At 46.8% G+C, this 22,898-nt stretch overlaps 1 protein-coding gene across 1 annotated transcript in view; it reads left to right on the plus strand.

Annotated features, from left to right (window-relative positions):
* Window positions 1-16,097, plus strand: part of LOC141272787 (uncharacterized) — a 28,513-nt gene extending 12,416 nt beyond the window's left edge. The window contains exon 2 of the mRNA XM_073683857.1: window positions 14,599-16,097. Within this exon, the coding sequence (XP_073539958.1) occupies window positions 14,599-16,055 (1,457 nt within the window). The 3' untranslated portion in view covers window positions 16,056-16,097. The remainder of the gene's footprint in view (window positions 1-14,598) is intronic.
* The last annotated feature ends 6,801 nt before the right edge of the window (window positions 16,098-22,898 follow it).

Consider the following 22,898-nt stretch of genomic DNA (forward strand, 5'->3'; position numbering starts at 1 on the left):
GGCTTATAGCAGACCCCCAGTAATATTTTATTATTATTTTTTGCCCCCTCTATCTCTACCCACATGGACTCGACCCCCTCTTCTCCCTCTCCTATATCTTCCCTTAGTCTGGGTTTTAGACATGACTTTACATATAAGCAGACTCCTCCGCCTTTCCCCTGTTTCCAGTCCCTTCTAAATAAACTATAATCTAATAAATTTACCGCCCAGTCGTAGCTATCGTCTAGCCAAGTCTCTGTTATACCTACGATGTCATACCTCTCCTCCGATATAAGCGCCCGCAGCTCATCCGCCTTATTGGTCAGGCTTCTTGCGTTGGTCAGCATGCAAGATAAAACTTTGGGGTTATTTAGCATCCTATTCTTCTCTAACGATCTAACTGTACTATCCCCACCCCCCTCTCCACCCTCATTATATTCACTTCTCCCCTTCCCCCTTGCTTGCCTCACATCCCACCTATTTCCTTGGTCCCCCCCCCCCCGTCTCTAGTTTAAAAACTCCTCCAACCTATTAGCCATCTTCTTCCCCAGCACTGCTGCACCCTCCCCATTGAGGTGCAGCCCGTCCCTACGGTAGAGCCTGTAGCCGACCGCGAAGTCGGCCCAGTTCTCCATGAACCCAAACCCTTCTGCCTTGCACCAACTCTTTAGCCACTTATTCACCTCCCTAACTTCCCATTGGCGCTCCTGTGTGGCTCGCGGGATTGGTAGTATTTCTGAGAAAACTACCTTGGAGGTCCTTGCCCTAAGCTTCCTACCTAGGTCCCTGAAATCATTTTTAAGGACTCTCTATCTACCACTCACTTTGTCATTGGTGCCGATGTGGACCATGACCGCTGGGTCTTCGCCAGCCCCACCCAGTAACCTGTCAACCCGATCCGCGATGTGCCGGACTCGAGCGCCAGGGAGGCAGCACACCGTTCGGCGATCCCGGTCTTTGTGACAGATTGCCCTGTCTGTCCCCCTAATAATAGAGTCACCCACTACCAGAACCTGTCTTGCCTGCCCTACACTTCCCCCCTCCCCCTCATTACTGGAGCATACACCCCCCCCCCCGGCGGTCAGAGGATCTGGTTGGACCAGCTTGAATCCCATCTGAAGAATAACACCCCCAGGAAAGAGATTTTATCAGATATGTCACTCTTACAGGGGGCAGCAGCCTTCCTGGCGGATGCCTCTGCGGATTCAGTCAGATTGGCGGCAAGGTCAGCCGCCATGTCCAACGCAGCCCGTAGAGCCCTGTGGCTTAAATGTTGGCCAGGTGATATTCAGGCAAGAACGAGACTCTGTACTATACCATGTGAAGGAGAGCATCTTTTTGGGCCTGTTCTGGACGAGATTCTGGATAAAGCTAATGACAAAAAGAAAGGGTTCCCTAGCTTGCCTGTTCCCGAAGGGTCAGGAGAAATGGGAAGACCGCAGACCGAAAGGTAGAGGGCTCCTATTTGGCTCTTCTTCTTCTAACCGAGGACCCTGAAACCGAGTCAATGACTCGCAGCCCAGGTAGGGGGGAGGCTGTTGGGCTTCTTACCTGCCTGGACAAAAATTTCTGCTAGTAACTGGATCCTTGATCTGGTAGGTTCGGGTCTGAGGTTCGAGTTTCGGCAGATTCCTCGTGGAAGATTCATCTTGACCCCAATCCGTTCCTCAGTATTAGAGCAGACGGCCCTACAAGTGGAAGTCCTGGACTTGGTTCGTAAAGCGGTCCTAGTGGAAGTCCCGGCAGCAGAAAAGGGGCTAGGATTCTACTCTCCCCTATTTTTGGTTTCTAAGCCTGACTGTTCATTTAGGTGTATCATTAACTTAAAAGCCCTTAATAAGTTTTTGATAGTTCCCACCTTTACGATGGATTCCTTTAAATCAACAATAAAGTTACTTTTTTCAGGCTGTTACATTGTAGTGTTAGATCTAAAAGACGCCTATTACCATGTACCTATACACATGGATTTCCAGAAATACCTTAGGATAGCTTTGATCATAGATGGAGAAATTAAACATTTCCAGTTTAGAACCCTACCGTTTGGTCTGGCCATAGCCCCCCGGGTATTTACTAAGGTTATAGCGGAGGTCATGGCTCATGTTAGGGAACATGATATTTTAATTATCCCTTACCTGGATGATTTCTTGATAGTTGGAGACTCAGCCTCCCAATGTGATAATCACTTAAAATTAGTATCCTCCATCTTAGAAAGTCTGGGCTGGATCCTGAATCTAGAAAAATCTAGGGTAGTGCCTTCAAAAATACAGCAGTTTTGGGGTATTATGTTGGATTCAGACCTTCAAGTATGTTTCCTCCCGGAAGCCAAAAATCAAAAGGTTAAAATTCTAGTAGGGAAAGCATTATCAAACCCGGTCATGTTCCTTAGAGCTGCGATGTCCTTGTTGGGTACCCTGTCATCTTGCCTTCCCGGGGTTCTGTGGGCACAATACCACTCCAGGGTTCTACAGTGGGACGTTCTACATAATGAGGTTTTGTTAAATGGGCACTTAGAAGGACGAATGTCCTTGTCACCCCGATCAGTTGAATCCTTACAGTGGTGGGTGAACGAGGCGAACCTATCGCGAGGGGTTCCCTGGGTGTTTGGAGTCACTAAGATAATTACAATCGATGCAAGCTTCCGTGGGTGGGTGGCCCATCTGGGGGATATGGTAGTCCAGGGGTCTTGGTCAGACGCTGGAAAGGGTCTTTCCTCCAACACTAAAGAACTGCTTGTAACAGCGTGTCCCTCCCCCGGCCTGTGTTCCTGGACTGCAATGTAATCAGGCCTGGGTCAACATCTAATGGGGGATTCTGTCTTTGTTCTTTTCAGCATAGGACTCATCCAATATAAGCCTGTAGCTTCTGGAAACTTCTTAAGGTAGCCACATGTTCAAAATAGGTGCGACCCGTCTCCCATCGATGGGCTGATCCCAGGACACAGACCAATAGACACATGGTTTTGGTCAGTTAGTTTATGCTGTGCTGTGTGAAGGACTAGGACCTGTGCTGAGGCCAGATCCTGGTGCCGTGTATGGACTATTGGAGATCCGTTGGACTATTGGACATTGGAGATCAGCTGCCACGTGGGATTGTGTTGTGTCCCTCATCTGTTGGATCCATTGAACTCATCCCAGGATTATTTCTGCCTTTTCCCTGGTGTCGGATTGCCAGGTGGTTCCCCTTAAACTATTCCCTTTTGGCATGGACTCATTGTGGACTTTAAGGAACCATATTGATATTTGATGTTTTATTTTCCCTGCCTCAATAAATCTTGTTGGATTGATCATCGGCCTGGTGTCCCTTCCTGCTGTGGCGGACACCCTGTCACAGACTGGTTGGCAGCCGTGGGATCAGAGCAGAAGGAATGGAGGACAGCGGCCCATCAACATCTGGACCCAGAACCTCAGGATACAGGAACTGGACTGTTTGGAGCCTACAAAGGCCCGTGAATTAGGAGTCGGCTAAAATGGACTGTCCAAGGAGCAATTAATTGAGGATTTGGAAGAAGCTTGCCTGCATGATGGCACCGAGGAAGGATTTCCACAGCAAGGGGAGGAAAGACGGGAGCTGGAGGTAAAAACCCAAAAAAGTCAGTGGGTTGTGTGGTATGAGGAGGAGATGGCATTGCTTGGAGATGAGGCCCAAATAGAAGAGGGAGGCCATCCGCACAGCTAAGGAGAGGCAGTGCATGGTGGAAGCAGCTAGAAGTTCCAGACACACTGTAATCACAGCACCCACCGTGAGGGAATTCCCAAGAGTGTCCCGTAAGGACTTCAAGCTGTTTAATGAGGCTGCAGGCGACATTGAGGGCTTCTTCCAGGACTTTGAACATCAATGTCGCTTAATGGAAGTTCCGGAAAGGAAGCGAGTCAGACATCTAGTGGGGCTCTTAGAGGGGGAGCTGCTGAAGCTCATAGAGCTATGGACTCTCGGTGGAACTGCGATTATGGGAACATTGAAGAGACCATCTTGGAACATTATGCTGTAACTCCAGAAACTTACAGGGCTCAGTTCCGCTCCTTAGCCTGTGAGGGCTGGCTGGAAGGAGAGGGGGCCTTAACTTGGGAGATCTTCCTCCAGGTCATCCTAAAAGAACAATTCTACGCCAAATTCCCCTCTGAGATCCGGGAATGGGTGCGTGAGAGGAAACCAGCGACAGTGGAACAAGCTGCTGCTTTAGCTGATGAGGTTCTCACCATCAAACCTCAGTGGAAAAAACTACTAGTCAGTGAGAAGAAAGCTACCAGCTCCCCAACATTGGCGACCTCCAATGTTCACCGTCCCACTAGACTACCAACTCATGGGGGACCCGGTGTGAATGTGCCTCCCATTGCTCCTGCCTCCTCTTTGGGAATATGACGTGGAGAAAAAATCAGAGAACGCAGATGTTATGGATGGGGGCAGCCTGGTCATCTGCAAGCCACCTGTCCAGGTGTTCGGCGGCAGAACAGCTACAAACCACCTTTGCCTGTCTGTTATCTACAGACACCTTCAACAGGAGAAGAGCTGGATTCACCCCCTGATGATTGGCCAAGTGACTCTGATATATTGGATCCCCTACCAGAAGTCTATGGGGTGCGTGCCACAGCCACCTATTTGTCTGATCTGCAGCACAAACATCTACAGGAGGTCGTGCTAGATGGCCAAAAAGTTGTTGGCTTTCGTGACACTGGGGCTTTTCTCACCATCGCCGATCCCCGAATAATTCGACCAGAAGCAATTCAAAAGGGGCTAGGAATTGCCATTGAATTGGCTGGAGGTACTCAGAGATATATTCCAAGAGCGAGTGTGACCCTGAATTATGGCTTTGGGGCAAAACAATGCATGATTGGTGTGATGAGCGGCCTTCCTGCAGACGTTCTTCTAGTAAACGACTTGGGGAATCTTCAATGTGACTTTGTCGGTGCGGTAACTCGAAGTCAAGCCAAGAGAGCAGCAGATGTGGACGTGTTCACCCCGTCAATGGAAGTAATGTCACCAGAACAGCCGTCACGGCCGGTGAATGACCCTTCTTGTGGGGATCATATGAGTGTCATTTGGGATAAAGTTCAGTTTAGACAAGAGGTAGAGACTGACCCCACCCTAGCTAGCTTTAGAGCTCGGGTTGAAATAGGGCAGTTAGGGGAAAATGGGGAAAAAATTATCAGAGAAAATGGACTTCTATATCGGGTTACCAACCCTGACTCCCTAGATAAACCCTGGACTTATAGCAAACAGCTGATTGTCCCTCAGAAATACAGTCTCCCTGTTACACCTTGCTCATGACATTCCTACTGCTGGTCATCAAGGAAAAACCCGCACTAAGAGACGATTGACTCAAATTTTCTATTGGCCTGGGATTTCTCGGGCTGTGGCGCAATTTTGCCGAACGTGCGACATATGTCAGCGTAGAGGGCGACCAGGAGATCATCCAAAGGCACCCTTGCAACAGCTCCCTATAATAGAAGAACCCTTTCAAAGAGTAGCTGTCGATATCATTGGACCCCTGGCTAAACCAAGTAAATCTGGAAAGCAGTACATTCTTGCTGTTGTGGACTATGCCACCCGATATCCAGAAGCTGTGGCCTTGTCACGTATTTCTACAGCCAAGGTGGCCGAGGCCCTGTTACCATTTTCACCAGAGTAGGATTCCCAAGTGAGATTCTGTCAGACCAAGGCTCACAGTTCATGTCGGAGTTGGTACAGTGTCTGTGGCGCACTTGTGGAGTACGAGCTATCCGAACAACACCTTATTATCCTCAAACAAATGGACTTTGTGAACGATTCAATGGCACTTTGAAGAATATGCTAAGGGCCTTCACTGACAGGGATTCAGACTGGGTGAAGTACCTACCTCATCTCCTGTTCGCTTATCGGGAAGTTCCCCAGGAGTCCACTGGGTTCTCCCCCTTTGAGCTTCTCTATGGAAGAAAGGTCAGAGGACCTTTAACCCTGCTAAAAGAATATTGGGAGGGGCAAGTTGAAGATACAGGAACCCCTGTTGTTCCATATGTCCTGAAGCTTCGGGAAACCCTTGCTCAACTTGCTAGTTTTGCTCAGGATCATGTGCGGATGGCTCAAACCAGACAGAAGACGTGGTATGACTGCAAAGCAATCTATCGGGAGTTTGCAGAAGGGCAACAGGTCTTAATGATTGTTCCCCATCGGAAAAATAAACTGCAGACAACATGGGAGCGTCCCTTCCAGGTCCTCAGGAAACTTAATGACACCAATTACCTTCTTGCTTTAGATGACCAGGGTTTAAGACAAAAGACTGTCCATGTGAATATGATTAAGGAGTACCATGACCGGTCACTACCAGTGATAGTAAGCTGTTGCCTTGCTTCAAAAGACAGTCAGGAGGAGGAGGACTCACTACCTGATTTTGTGGAAGCAGCGAGGGCCCCATCCACTGTGGAACAGGTTCCTCTGAGAGATCACCTGGATTCCTTACAGAAAACCCAGATGCTGGGAGTGCTCCATCAAAGACAGGCTGCTTTCTCATCCCGACCAGGTCGAACCAGAGTAACCCAACATCATGTGGACACTTCGGGCATCCGTCCCATACAGCAGGCCCCTTTCTGAGTACCAGAATCAGTTAGAACCACCATGCAGCATGAACTGGAGGAGATATTACAGATCGGGGTAATTCAGGCCTCCCATAGCCCTTGGGCTTCTCCTGTGGTGTTAGTACCCAAGAAAGATGGCAGTACTCGATTTTGTGTGGACTACGGACGACCAAATGACCATACCATCAGTGATCCTTACCCAATGCTCCATATTGATGAACTTCTAGACCGGCTAGCTGGGGCCCGTTATGTCACTACCTTGGATCTCAGTAAGGGATACTGGCAAATCCCTCTAACGGAGGGAAGGAGAGAAAGGTCGGCTTTTTATAACCCCCTTTGGTCTGTATGAATTTCTAACCATGCCTTCCAGAATGAAGAATGCCCCTGCAACCTTTCAGAGAATGGTGGACTAGATCCTCCGGGGATGTGGCGATTTTGCTTGTGCCTACTTAGATGATATTGCCATCTTCAGCCAGACGTGGGAGGAATATTTGAATGAAGTAGCAGTTGTTCTTGACCGGATTCTTGCAGCAGGCCTAACCATTCGACCCAATAAATGCCAATTGGGGATGGGTGAACTCCAGTACCTAGGGCATAGAGTAGGAGGGGGGAAGCTACGGCCTGAACCTGCCAAAATCCAGGCTATTAGAGATTCGCCTGTACCCCAAACCAAGAAACAAGTTATGGCTTTCTTGGGCACTGCGAGTTATTACTGAAAATTTCTTCCCCATTTCAGCACTGTGGCCAAGCCTCTTACAGACCTCACCAAGAAAACGATGCCCAGGGTGGTGACCTGGACTCCATCCTGTGATGAGGCTTTTAACCGGCTGAAGGACGACCCTAGTCTGCGACCCTATTCTGGCTGCTCCAGACTACAAGAGGAGATTTATCGTGCAGACGGATGCCTCTTCTTATGGACTTGGAGCTGTACTCAGCCAGGTGAGTGCAGCTGGGGAGGAGCACCCCATTGCCTACCTCAACCGGAAACTGCTGGACCGGGAAGTGGCCTATGCAACTGTTGAAAAGGAATGTCTGGCTGTAGTATGGGCCCTTAGGAAACTAAAGCCATATCTGTATGGACGAGAATTCACTGTGGTTACTGATTACAATCCACTCACCTGGCTGAACAGAGTCTCTGGGGACAATGGACGCTTACTACGATGGAGTCTGGCTCTGCAACCCTATAACTTTACAATACAATATAGAAGAGGCAGCCAACACCAAAATGCGGACGAGTTGTCCAGGCAGGAGTAGCCCTGAGTCAGGTCCGCCATAACTACGTGTACTTGACAAGCAACCTGTAGAGGTCACTAGTCCGTACACAAATTGAGGGGAGAAGGGGTTGTAACAGCGTGTCCCTCCCCCGGCCTGTGTTCCTGGACTGCAATGTAATCAGACCTGGGTCAACATCTAGTGGGGGATTCTGTCTTTGTTCTTTTCAGCATAGGACTCATCCAATATAAGCCTGTAGCTTCTGGAAACTTCTCAAGGTAGCCACATGTTTAAAATAGGTGGGACCCCTCCCCATCGATGGGCTGATCCCAGGACACAGACCAATAGACACATGGTTTTGGTCAGTTAGTTTATGCTGTGCTGTGTGAAGGGCTAGGACCTGTGCTGAGGCCAGATCCTGGTGCCGTGTATGGACTATTGGAGATCCGTTGGACATTGGAGATCAGCTGCCACGTGGGATTGTGCTGTGTCCCTCATCTGTTGGATCCATTGAACTCATCCCAGGATTATTTCTGCCTTTTCCCTGGCGTCGGATTGCCGGGTGGCGCCCCTTAAACTATTCCCTTTTGGCATGGACTCATTGCGGACTCTAAGGAACCATATTGATATTTGATGTTTTATTTTCCCTGCCTCAATAAATCTCGTTGGATTGATCATCGGCCTGGTGTCCTTTCCTGCTGTGTCGCACACCCCGTCACACTGCTAGCAGTGGATAAAGCGATTAATCATTTCTTGCCTCTCCTTCATGATAAAAACGTTAAGATCCTTTCGGATAATAGGATAGCGGTAGCTTACGTGAACCATCAGGGGGGTACACTTTCAGGATCACTGATGAGAGTGACGGATCATCTTTTTCAGATTTCGGAATGCCATCTCCTTTCCTTAACGGCCCTCCACATCAAAGGAAAAGAAAACATAAAGACAGACTACTTAAGCCGCTATTCTCTGAGGCAGGGCGAATGGGAACTAAAGCAGGATATTTTTTCCCAAATATTCCGAAGATGGGGGCTTCCGGTGATAGATCTCTTTGCCACGAGACTAAATCGAAAGACAGAGCTCTTTTGCTCCCTAAATCCCAGAGAAAAACCCCCTGGCAGTGGACGCTCTCCAAGTAACTTGGGATTTCGGCCTGGCCTATGCCTTTCCCCCATTGAATCTTCTTCCCATGGTCAGAAGAAAGATCAGAGAGGACAAGGCGAGGGTCCTTCTGGTCGCACCCTTTTGGCCCAGGAGGCACTGGTTTTCATGCTTGAGGAACATGTCCATCTCCGATCCTTGGGTCCTGCCCGAGATTCCGGATCTCCTCGGCCAGGGTCCAATAGTCCATCCTCAAGCTCCTGGCCTCCACTTGACGGTGTGGAACTTGAGAGGTCTCTTTTAGAACGCAAATGATTCTCTCGGGACCTAGTGGCTACACTAATGCGTAGTAGAAAACCTATCACTACTAGAATTTACGCTAGAACTTGGAAGAAATTTTTATCTTTTTCTGGTTCTGCAGTTGGTGAGGGGGCGCCAATTGGTAAAAATTTTAGCATTTTTACAGAAGGGCCTCGAGTTGGGGTTGGCAACAAGTACCCTTAAAGTCCAATTCTCTGCCCTGGGTGCCCTATATAACTGACTTGGCGGGAAATTATTGGATTTCTCGCTTTATCAAAGCCGTGTTTAGATCTAGGCCTGTTATCAAAAGCAATTTAGTACCCTGGGATCTAAATTTAGTTCTAAAAGCACTAACTAGTTCACCCTTTGAACCAATAGATTCAGCAACCTTTAAGTTCATCTCCCTTAAAACAGCGCTTCTAATAGCTCTAGCATCAGCTAAGAGGATCAGTGTTATTCAGGCTCTGTCTTCGGCTTCACCTTTCACTCAGATTCTGGACAATAGAATAATTCTTAGAACTGACCCAACGTATCTCCCTAAAGTAGCTTCCCGTTTCCATAGACTCCAAGAAATAATCCTACCCTCGTTCTGTCCTAATCCGAGTAACCAAAAAGAGGCTGAATTTCATACTTTAGATGTAAGAAGATGTGTGATTAGGTACCTCTTGGTCACCCAGGCTTTCAGGAAAGATAGTTCCTTGTTTATCTCCTACCAAGGGGTTAGAAAGGGGCTTAAGGTTGCTAAGTCCACCATAGCTAGGTGGATTAGGGAGGCTATTACTCTAGCTTATGCTTCCAGTGGTAAGGAAGCGCCACAGGGGTTGAAGGCTCACTCTACCCGAGCAGTGGCAACCTTGTGGGCGGAGAAGACGAGTGTCTCGATGGAAGACCTATGTAAGGCTGCTACCTGGTCTTCTCCTTCTACCTTCTATAGGCACTTTAGACTGGATTTGGGTGTTTCATCTGACCTCACTTTTGGGAGAAGGATGCTCCAGGCTGTGGTCCCTCCCTAGACTTCTTCATCTCTGCAATTCTCTCGTGGTGCTGTCATGGTCGACCGATAAAGTCATAAGTTACCGGTAACGGGATTTTTCGGAGACCATGACAGCACCCTTATATTCCCTCCCTTCACTTTATGGGAGCACTCCTCATTTATTAATTAAAGTTTTCTCACTTAGTGGTGTTGTATAAAAATATTATTTTTATGGTTGTTTGCTATGTCTACTAACCTGGTGGTCCTCTCAATGCTCTGTAATCCAAACTGAGGCGAGAGAGAGGGCCCCCCCTTTTAAGCTTGTAGGTTTCCTGTCCTTGGTGGGCGGATCCCCTCTCTCGTGGTGCTGTCATGGTCTCCGAAAAATCCCGTTACCGGTAAGTAACTTATGAGTTTCTCTTTACTGACCTCGCTGTATGAGGAGGTTTTTTGTGTGGGATGAGTTTTATTTGTCATCTTATTACTTAACTTCATCAACTTTATTCTGCTGTTATTATTAAATTATATTCTCTTCATGAGCTGCACAAGTTGAGTGATAAAACGACCGTCCACCGTGAGACTGAGAAGTGACTATACGGTTATCATATATAGACTCCCTTCCTTGTGTCCTCCATTTGCCTCCTGTAAAGGTGAACCGATGGAGGAAACCTGGCAGGTCCTAATAATAAGGCGCTTACAGACTTTAAGACACCATTTAAGGGTGCCATACATACCAGGATGGGTGATCAAGGGGTGCCATGCATACCGTGATGGGGGATCAAGGGGTGCAATACATACCAGGATGGGTGATAATAAGGCGCCTGCTGCAGCCTACGCTGTGCCCGCTACTAAAGAAAATGAATATTCCCTGCTCCCCACGCCCATGGGTGTGGAGAGCAATGAATATTCATTTTCCTTAATAGCTGGCACACTGTAGCCGCAGCGCGGCTCCTGCTACTGCTCTGCGGTCTGTGTGCCCGCTATTAAAGCTCATGAATATTCCCTACAACCCACTCCCATGGGGTCAGCGGGCACACTGACTGCCGGCCGCAGCTGGAGCCGCGCTGTGGTACAGTGTGCCGGCTATTGAAGAGACTGAATGGTCACTGCTCCCCAAGCACAGAGTCCCGGCGCGGGGAGTAGTGACTATTCCAGCACAGCATCTCACACTGTGTGAGGGGGCATGGCAGGGACGCCATGTGCGGCTCACACAGTGAGAGTCTTGGCAGCAGAGCGGGACAGCGCTGGAGGAGAGAGGAGGTGAGTATGATTGTTTTGTTTTTTTTTGTAGGCGGCGTGATGGGGGGCTCAAGGATTGCCATACATACCAGGATGGGGATGAGGGGGGCCATACATACCAGGATGGTAGATCAAAGGGTTGCCACGAATACCAGGATGGGGGATCAAGGGGTGCCATGCATACCAGGATGGGGGATCAAGGGGTGCCATGCATACCAGGATGGGTGATCAGGGGGTGCCATGCATACCAGGATGGTAGATCAAAGGGGTGCCATGAATACCAGGATGGTAGATCAAAGGGGTGCCATGCATACCAGGATGGGGGATCAAGGGGTGCCATGCTTACCAGGATGGGGGATCAACGGTTGCCATGCATACCAGGATGGGGGATCAAGGGGTGCCATGCATTCCAGGATGGGGATGAGGGCCACGTATACTAGGATGGGATGGGGGCTATGTATACCAGGAAGGAGGGGCCATACATACCAGGATGGAGGATATTAACAGAATTGGGGGACATTACTCCAATACCAGTGTCAGCAGCAGACCCCCACCCCCATAACAGGGCATCATGACCACATTTTTTGCATAAATTTTTCCTCCTCTTAAACCTAGGTGCGTCTTATGGGCCGGTGCGTCTTATAGTCCGAAGAATCCGGTAGTTGCCTTGATATACGTTTGACCATTTTTCCTGCTTCCAACACAAATTTTAAAGAGGACTTGTCACTTGCTCCAAAAATTTAGTTAAATACCTTGTATAAAGCCCTGAGCTCCCCTGATTCTTCCTCTGTTTTCCGTTTTGCACTGCGTCACTCTATTGCAGAGATATTCAGATTTGTTCCTTCTGGAGTGCACTATGTGACATCTCTAGTTTGCAGTCCAGCTGGGCTTTCTTCAGAGTCTTCTTTGGGGACATTCGCTTTCACCCCTCCCAGATGTTGCTAATCACAGCTCGGCATCTGGGAAGACTGGAAAAAGCACTTGTCTCTAGAGATGACTGAAGAACGCAGAGATTTCACATAGTGCGCTCCAGTAGGAACAAATGTGAATATCTCTGCAATGGAGTAAGCACAGAACAGAAAAGAGCAGAATTAGCAGAGCTCAAGGATTTTACAAGGTATTTAACTCCATTTTTTGTTTTCTAACAAGTGTCAAGTCTTCTTTAACCCTAGAACACATAACTGGGGCCTCGCAGGCCTGCCCTGTTAATTGTTTTCTATTTTCTGCAAGATTACTTTAGTTAGAATTTTGAAACTCTAGGTATTCCTCAGGTATATAGTTGTTTGTCATTTTTGTTTGAGTTATTCCATGTTATTTGCACATGGGCCTAAAAGGCCCCAGTTATGTGAAAATGTAGATTTGTTATGGTCATGCGTTCTAGGGTTAAAGTGAGACTGTAATTAGGATTCACCCCCTTAATGTGCCTTCTGTGCTATTTCAGTCTTTGTCTAAGGTTTCCTATCATGCCCTTAGGTGTGCTGTAGACATTATTACGGGGGCTGGAGGTCGACTACTTGTGGATGTAGGGCTGCCTTTGTGACTAGTCAATCTCATTTGCATACGGCCATTGTCAGGGATTCCAGACAGCGACTACACCGGGGAGATCACGCGATATCTCACCGTGTCGTCACGCTGTCAGTATTTTGTCCAGAATCGCGAGCACACGATCCAGACTACTCGTTACGTGGATATCAGCAAGCGACCAGTGAGCATATGGCGTCACACCTCGGGGCTCCAAAGCATGGAATCCGTGTTTACGCCCTCCGTATCGTCACTGTCAGCTTCACGATATTCCAGTTATTATTATTCTCTGCCACCACCGGCCGAGTTTGAAATATAATACAGGCCTGGCCGGATGCCTGCGTTTTGGTAGCATATACGGCTTCGGGGAAGGGAACGATTACAGAACAAAAGAAACAGGACTATTAAATTTTATATTTAATCCAAAAGGGAGTCAGTGTTTAAAAATAATTTATACAAGTATGTTACAAAGGAGACATTAAAAATACATAAGCAGTTACATAAAATAAACAGGATAAAAAGGTGAAACGTACACTATAAAGTTTGCTGCGGCGACTCAGTATAGGTGGAGGAGGGGCTCCCCAGTTTGATTGTGCTGTTATTGAACAGGACCCGTTGCTTATAATTCTTATTCCCCCCTGGCAATGAGTGAGTCTGTAATGTCCATGAGTTCTCTTTATACTTAAGGGGAGATCTAGCCACACGCCCCCTGTGGTGACATCATGTGGGTCGGTCTCCAGCCTGTACATTTTTATTAAAAATGCTAACTTCTGCAATTACTCATCGCTTGTTTATCGCAGAAGCATGCAAACGACGCAATTTTTTCCCTTATGACTATATCTTCATTTAGAGACCACACATCGCATAGCTGCAGTCTGCTATACTGGTGTTTTTGTGGTACAGCTCTGGGTAGTGTTTTTCAGCGCCAGAAAAATATCCCTATCATTCCCTAGTTGATTCTATCTCTAAAGATATAGGTCCAGTTATTGTCAGAGGCATGGACCTTACAATATTTTATATTTCGTTTCGGAGTCAGCGTGGCTACAAATTTTCCTTTGATGCTCGGGAAGCAGCCTCACGGTTACACGCAAATTAGTGCAAGCCTGCATTTTAATTACCTCCTGCGTCTTTCAGGGACAAGATGCTTGCTTCCTAACGAAGATATAACACTCCTTGGCTGGCATTTGTTTGTGTAAGCTTTTTCTCAGGCGTGTGTTAATTGGGGCTTTTGTGCTGAGCAAAAGGGAACAGCTTGGTGCTGACAAGTGGTGAGTGAAATAAGGGAGGGGGTGAATATCTCTATGTCAGGCAAATATGGAAGATCATTTTCCTGACATTAATATTTCCTGACAGTAATGAAATTTTAAAACTCCATTGTTAGATGCTTGGACACTTTTCTACACTAAGGGCATGATGAGAAGCTTGCTACGAGAGTGAAATGGCATTGGTGGTACATTAAGGGGTAAATTCTGATGACAGGTTCCCTTTTAAGAACGATTTATTTCCTCCCTTATCTCTGCCCCCCCCTGACTTGTGCCAATGTCATCAGTTTATAAGTGTTATTCACTTTACCCATCATTATGTTAATGTTATGGTATGTAGTTGTCTTTCTTATTACTGGTACTTTCACAGATTATGGTCTTCATTGTGAGCTCCATGAAATAAATGTCGAAATCTCTTTTGTGTGGTAGATTAGATGTGATTTTTTTCTATCATTCATTCTTATAGGAAATCCTGGTGAAAATAACTTTTTATCACTAAATTGTAAAAAAGAAGATATCAGGAAGGAATCTAATGGAGAAAACCTCATCACCCTTCCTGCACCTCCTGGACTTCACAGCACTTCACTTTCTTATAATCCTCCTAGTCATGAGGAATCCTCTCCTGAGCAATCTCACATTGTTACCACAATTCCAGGTGACAAAGTGAATACAAGATTTCAGTGTGACAAGCAACTTACTAAAAGCTCAGCTCAGACACAAAGAAAGCGCAAAGGAGAAAAGCCATACTCCTGTTCAGAATGTGGGAAATGCTTTACAAAGAAGTATAATCTTATTACACATCAGAGAATTCACACAGGAGAAAATCTATTTTCATGTTCAGAATGTGAGAAGACCTTCACAGATAACGGGAGTCTTACTAGACATCAGAGAATTCACACAAGAGAGACTCCATTTTCATGTTCAGAATGTGGGAAATGTCTTACTACTACTGCAAGTCTTATTTTACATCAGAAAATTCACACAGGGGAGAAGCCATTTTCATGTTCAGAATGTGGGAAGTTCTTTACACTGAAAGGGAGTCTTATTTCACATCAGAAAATTCACACAGGGGTGAAGCCATTTTCATGTTCAGAATGTGGAAAATGCTTTACAGAGAAACGGAAACTTACTTCACATCAGATAATTCACGCAGTGGAGAAGCCATTTTCATGTTCAGTATGTGGGAAGTCTTTTAAATATAAAAGGAGTTTTATTACACATCAGAGAAGTCATACAGGAGAAAAGCCATTTTCATGTTCAGAATGTGAGAAGTCATTCACAAATAAAATGAGTTTTACTACGCATCAGAGAATTCACAAAGGAGAGAAACCATTTTCATGTTCAGAATGTGGGAAATGCTTTACAGTTAAAGCGAGTCTTATTAAACATCAGAGAATTCACACAGGGGAGAAGCCATTTTCATGTTCAGAATGTGGAAAATGCTTTACAGTTAAAGCGAGTCTTATTAAACATCAGAGAATTCATACTGGAGAAATGCTATTTTCATGTTCGGAATGTGAGGAGACCTTCACAGATAAATGGAGTTTTATTAGACATCAGAGAATTCACACCGGAGAGAAGCTGTTTTCATGTTCAGAATGTGGGAAATTCTTCACAGGGAAAGCAAATCTTATTGCACATCAGAGAATTCACACAGGAGAGAAGCCGTATTTATGTTCAGAATGTGGGAAATGTTTTAGAAGAAAAGCAGATCTTGTTAGACACCAGAGAATTCACACAGGAGAAAAGCCATATTCATGTTCACACTGTGAGAAATGCTTTACAATTAATTCAACTCTTGTGGCACATGAGAGAATTCACACTGGAGAGAAGCCGTATTCATGTTCACTGTGTGAGAAACGTTTTATACAGAAATGTAATCTTGTTTTACATCAGAGAACTCATGAAGGAAAGAAACTGTAATTATATTCACTGTGATTTACAAATATTAATAAATTGTGGGAGGCCTGAGAGTGTCGTAGATGTATTTCCAGGGCAGTTGAAGGTGTTGGAACACTTTACACTTTAAATTTTTGCTGAATCGATTTGGTTCCGAATCAGATTTTTATGGTCAAATCTAATCCAAAACAAATCTGGGGAAGAAAATGTAAAAAAGGAAAAAATAAAATTATTTGGATGTACCCCTTTCCGACCCGTGTCACACCGTCTGTGACATGGAAAACAGTTCGTTCCCGACCCATGTCACAGCGTCTGTGACATGGAGGGATCGCGCCCCTGCAGCGCCTGCGAGCGGGGTCACTCAGATGTCACAGTTGCTACTGCAACTGGACATCCTGAAGTCGACCCCACGGGGGGTGGATTAACCCCCCCGTGCCTGGGACCCCTCCGATTGGCAGTTTCATTTTCACTTTTAGTGAAACTGCCAATCGGAATGAATTAAATATTTCAGCAATGAAAATTGGTGAAATATTTAAATCTGGGCATGGCCTGATGCTTACAGCATCAGCCATTGGCTGGGGGGAGTGTCACCTCTGTCCCCCCCTCCCCCCAGATCTGATTGGGGGGCTAGCGTCACATGGATACTAGCGCCAATCAGATGTGGAGAGAGTTGTTAATGATGGCCGCAACTGCCCAGCTCCTACCCGTCCATGGATCGTGTGCTGCCGTTGTGGACCCTCTGCTGCTGCCCACGTGGACCCTCTGCTGCTGCCCCCGTTGATCGCTTCTGCCGCCGCCGATCATCTGCTGCCGCCGCCGCTGATCCGCAGCAGTTAGTATTGCCCCCACTCCTCCCCGACCCCCCCTCCACCTCTCTCCACTCCCCCCGACCCCCCTCCACCCCAGTCCCAATTTCTCACCTGTACCCCGACCTCCGCTCCCTCCATCTTCCACGTCTTCATCCACCGGCTGCTGCTCTCCTTCTGACAGCCGGTGGACTGTGATCACAGGCAGCAGCAGGCTCAGTGTAAATCTCCTGCGCCTGTGATCATACCACCATCCTCCAGTCCCAGGGATCACACCACCATCCCCCAGTCCCAGTGATCTCACCCACCATCCCCCAGTCCTAGTGATCTCACCCACCCCCCCCAGTGATCACCCCCCCCCAAGTGATCACCAGCCCCCCCCCTCGTCCGAGTGATCACCCCCCCTGCTGCTGCCAGCTACTGCCTGCCGACTCCTACCCCCCTTGCTGCTGCCGGCTCCTGCCCCCCCTTCTGCCCCAGTGATCACCCCCCCTGCTGCTGCTGGCACTTCCGTCTCCTCAGCCCCCTCCTGCACCCGGTACGCCTGAGCGCGCCCCCTCCTGCACCCCGTACGCCTAACCGCCCCCACACGTGATTTACACCAAGCACTCACACATACACATGTACACTCACACTATAATAAAGTTTCGATTTTTTTTTTTTTTTTTTCTACACACGCACACAGCACACAAAATGTCCCGCCCGTCCCACTCATCCCAGTCTAGGAGGGCGTACTCAGCTGATGAGGCTATGTCAGGTTGGTGTGTGTGTTGTAGTGTGGGTGTGTGGTGTATACACTACACTATACCACACCGCACACCAACCTGACATACACTACACAATTTGTGAAGCATATGGGGGTGCTCACTATGCATCTAGATAAGTTCCCTGGGGGGTCTAGTTTCCAAAGTGGGGTCACTTGTGGGGGAGCTCCAATGTTTAGGCACACGGGCTCTCCAAACACGACATGGTGTCCGCTAACAAATTGGAACCATGTTGCATTTGCAGAGCCCCTGATATGCCTAAACAGTGGAGCTCCCCCACAAGTGACCCCATTTTGGAAACTAGACGCCCCAAGGCACCTATCTAGATGCATTGTGAGCACTTGAAACCCCCATGTGCTTCACAAATTAATCCATAAAAATAAAAAAGAGGTTTTTTTTCCACTTTTTCATTTTTACGAATCAATTTGTGAAGCACCTGGGGGTTCCAAGTGCTCACTATGCATCTAGATAGGTGCCTTTGGGGGTCTAGTTTCCAAAATGGGGTCACTTGTGGGGGAGCTCCAATGTTTGGGCACACAGGGGCTCTCCAAACGCAACATGGTGTCTTCTAACAATTTGAGCCGACAATTTGTTAGCGGACACCATGTTGCATTTGGAGAGTCCCTGTATGCCCAAACAGTGCAGCTCCCCCACAAGTGACCCCATTTTGGAAACTAGACCCCCCCAAGGCACCTATCTAGATGCATAGTGAGCACTTGGAACCCCCAGGTTCTTCACAAATTGATCTGTGAAAACAAAAAAGTACTTTTTTTTCACAAAAATTTTCTTTTAGCCTAAATTTTTTAATTTTCACATGGGTAACAGGATAAAATGCATCCTAAAATTTGTTGGTCAATTTCTCCTGAGTACACTGATACCTCATATGTGGTCATTAACCACTGTTTGGGCGCATGGCAGGGCTCAGAAGGGAAGGAGCGCAATTTTACTTTTGGAGCTAATTTTCCATTCAAAAAGTGAAATGGCGCTCCTTCCCTTCTGAGCCCTGCCATGTGCCCAAACAGTGGTTTATGACCACATATGAGGTATCAGTGTACTCAGGAGAAATTGACCAACAAATTTTGGGATGCATTTTATCCTGTTACCCATGTGAAAATTAAAAAATTTAGGCTAAAAGAAAATTTTTGTTAGAAAAATTAAAATGTTCATTTTTTTCTTCCATGTTGCTTTAGTTACTGTGATGCACCTGAAGGGTTAATAATCTTCTTGAATGTAGTTTTGAGTAGCTTGAGGGGTGCAGTTTTTGGAATGGTGTCACTTTTGGGTGTTTTCTGTCATGTACACCCCTCAAAGGGACTTCAAATGTGATGTGGTCACTAAAAAAAATGGTTTTGTAAATTTTGCTGGAAAAAAGATAAATTGCTGATGAACTTTGAACCCTTCAAACTTCCAACCAAAATTTTTTTTTTTTCCAAAATTGTGCTGATGTAAAGTAGACATGTGGGAAATGTTATTTATGAACTATTTTGTGTCACATCACTCTCAGGTTTAGTAGAATAAAAATTCAAAATTTGAAAATTGCGAAATTTTCAAAATTTTTCCCATATTTTTGATTTTTTCACAAATAAACGCAAATATTATCGACCTAAATTTAATACTAACATGAAGCCCAATATGTCACGAAAAAACAATCTCAGAATTGCTAGGATCCGTTGAAGTGTTCCAGAGTTTTTACTTTGTAAAGGGACACTGGTCAGAATTGACAAAAATGCCAAGGTCTTTAGGGTCAAAATAGGCTGGGTCCTGAAGGGGTTAAAGACCTTCCAGCAGCTTGAGCATGTTAAACTGGTCACATCATGGAATAGTGGCTGCAGAGCTCAATAAAATGACCTTGAACAGCCATAAGCAGGCACCAAAACGAGCGGACATACAGCCGCTGCAACTCCACTGGGGCCCGGAGGTGGAGAGGGACCCTTGCAGGCGCATACTGCCCATAGCAGCAGCCCACACAGCGGTTATGGAGACACTCAGTAAAGATTACGGGCAGGAGTGAAAGGGGCCCGGTGTCAAGCAGCATGGGGCTGCTCTCACCTCCACTGGTAACCATTCTGACACCCAGAGTCGGGGAGAGAGTGGTGCGCAGAGGACAGGACTGGGGACTTCAAAAAGATGGTGTATCATGCAGGCAGAGAGACGCTGGCCAATGAGCGCTTTCCCTACCAGACTGGTGAGCGCTCACTGACTGCAGCCTCTGTCCTCCTGCATGGCACGTCCCAATGGTGAGTGTTCACCTGTAGTCAGGGGGCCCGGGCCGCACAGCACACTGGGGACAATAGTGGAGGAAGAGCAGGACTTACAGTACGTCTCCTGCTCCCTCCACTGTTCCATTCCCAGCATCATATCATAAAGAAGAGGTCGGGCGAGGAGGCTTACTGCACAGGATGGCAGCAGCAGGGGCCTATGTGTCTGCTCTGCTGTGTCCCCGTCCCCCACAGTGGTTTCTGTGGCCCTCTCCAGCTGATCTCTGCACTATGTGGCCAACCACCTCCATAGCTCATCTGAACACCTGATATAGAAGAGTAGTATTTGTGTATGTGTTTATGTAGGTTTGTGTGTGTGCTTGTATATGTGTGTGTATCTTTGTGTATGTTTCTATGGTATATGTGTGTATGTATGGGCATACATGTTTATGTACAATATATATATGTACGATATATGTATGTGTATGTACAGTGTGTGCGTATTTATGGTATGTGTGTCTATATATATATGTACATTGTGTGTGCATGTATGGTATATGAATCTGTGAATGTACAGCATGTGTGTATGTAGTATGTGTAGTGCTTTTGGAAATGTGTTTTGGGTCATTGTCCTGCTGGAAGACCCATGACCTCTGAGGGAGACCCAGCTTTCTCACACTGGGCCCTACATTATGCTGCAAAATTTGTTGGTAGTCTTCAGACTTCATAATGCCATGCACACGGTCAAGCAGTCCAGTGCCAGAGGCAGCAAAGCAACCCCAAAACATCAGGGAACCTCCGCCATGTTTGACTGTAGGGACCGTGTTCTTTTCTTTGAATGCCTCTTTTTTTTCCCTGTACACTCTGTTGATGCTTTTTCCCAAAAAGCTCTTCTTTTGTCTCATCTGACCAGAGAACATTCTTCCAAAACCTTTTAAGCTTTCTCATGTAAGTTTTGGCAAACTCCAGCCTGGCTTTTTTATGTCTCGGGGTAAGAAGTGGGGTCTTCCTGGGTATCCTACCATACAGTCCCTTTTCATTCAGATGTCGACGGATAGTACGGGTTGACACTGTTGTACCCTCGGACTGCAGGGCAGCTTGAACTTGTTTGGATGTTAGTCGAGGTTCTTTATCCACCATCCGCACAATCTTGCGTTGAAATCTCTCGTCAATTTTTCTTTTCCGTCCACATCTAGGGAGGTTAGCCACAGTGCCATGGGCTTTAGACTTCTTGATGACACTGCGCACGGAAGACACAGGAACATTCAGGTCTTTGGAGATGGACTTGTAGCCTTGAGATTGCTCATGCTTCCTCACAATTTGGTTTCTCAAGTCCTCAGACAGTTCTTTGGTCTTCTTTCTTTTCTCCATGCTCAATGTGGTACACACAAGGACACAGGACAGAGGTTGAGTCAACTTTAATCCATGTTAACTGGCTGCAAGTGTGATTTAGTTATTGCCAACAGCTGTTAGGTGCCACAGGTAAGTTACAGGTGCTGTTAATTACACCAATTACAGAAGCATCACAGCATTTTTCAAACAGTGCCATTACTTTTGTCCACCCCCATTTTTAGGTTTGGTGTGGAATTATATCCAATTTAGCTTTAGGACAATTCTTTTTGTGTTTTTTCATTGAAAACAAATTAAATGAAGAGAATAATACCAAAGAATTTGTGATTGCAATCATTTTCAGGAAGAAACTGAGTATTATCTGACAGAATTGCAGGGGTGCCAATACTTTTGCCCACCACTGTACGGTATATGTGTATGTAAATGTGTGTATCTGTGTATGTCCGGTGTATGTATGGTATATGTATGTGTGTGTATACGGTATTTGTGTGTATGTATGGTATATGTATGTGTGTGTATACGGTATTTGTGTATGTATGGTATGTGTACGTACAGTATGTGTTTGCATGTACTGCAAGTGTATGTAAATGTGTGTATGTACGGTATATGTGTTCTGCTGCTATTCATTGGTATATACACTGCTCAAAAAATAAAGGGAAGACTTAAACAACAGAATATAACTCCAAGTAAATCAAACTTCTGTGAAATCAAACTGTTCACTTAGGAAGCGACACTGATTGACAATCAATTTCACATGCTGTTGTGCAAATGGAATAGACAATAGATGGAAATTATTGGCAATTATCAAGACACCCTCAATAAAGGAGTGGTTCTGCAGGTGGGGACCACAGACCACATCTCAGTACCAATGCTTTCTGGCTGATGTTTTGGTCACTTTTGAATGCTGGTTGTGCTTTCACACTCGTGGTAGCATGAGACCGACTCTACAACCCACAGAAGTTGCTCAGGTAGTGCAGCTCATCCAGGATGGCACATCAATGCGAGCTGTGGCAAGAAGAAGGTTTGCTGTGTCTGTCAGCTTAGTGTCCAGAGGCTGGAGGCGCTACCAGGAGACAGGCCAGTACACCAGGAGACGTGGAGGGGGCCGTAGGAGGGCAACAACCCAGCAGCAGGACCGCTACCTCCGCCTTTATGCAAGGAGGAGCACTGCCAAAGCCATGAAATGACCTCCAGCAGGCCACAAATGTGCATGTGTCTGCACAAACTGTTAGAAACCGACTCCATGAGGGTGGTATGAGGGCCCAATGTCCACAGATGGGGGTTGTGCTCACAGCTCAACACCGTGCAGGACGCTTGGTATTTGCCACAGAACACCAGGATTGGTAAAATCGCCACTGGTGCCCTGTGCTCTTCACAGATGAAAGGTTCACACTGAGCACATGTGACAGAGTGTGGAGATGCCGTGGAGAGCGATCTGCAGCCTGCAACATCCTTTAGCATGACCGGTTTTGCAGTGGGTCAGTAATGGTGTTGGGTGGCATTTCTTTGGAGGGCCACACACTCCTCCATGTGCTCGCCAGAGATAGCCTGACTGCCATTAGGTACCGAGATGAGATCCTCAGACCCCTTGTGACACCATATGCTGGTGCGGTTGGCCCTGGGTTCCTCCTAATGCAGGACAATGCCAGACCTCATGTGGCTGGAGTGTGTCAGCAGTTCCTGCAAGATGAAGGCATTGAAGCTATGGACTGGCCCGCCCGTTCCCCAGACCTGAATCCGATTGAGCAC

Source organism: Phyllobates terribilis, unplaced genomic scaffold (assembly GCF_046119375.1).
Source record: "Phyllobates terribilis strain yellow unplaced genomic scaffold, ASM4611937v1 Scaffold_1__5_contigs__length_1240528914, whole genome shotgun sequence".
Taxonomy (NCBI): domain Eukaryota; kingdom Metazoa; phylum Chordata; class Amphibia; order Anura; family Dendrobatidae; genus Phyllobates; species Phyllobates terribilis.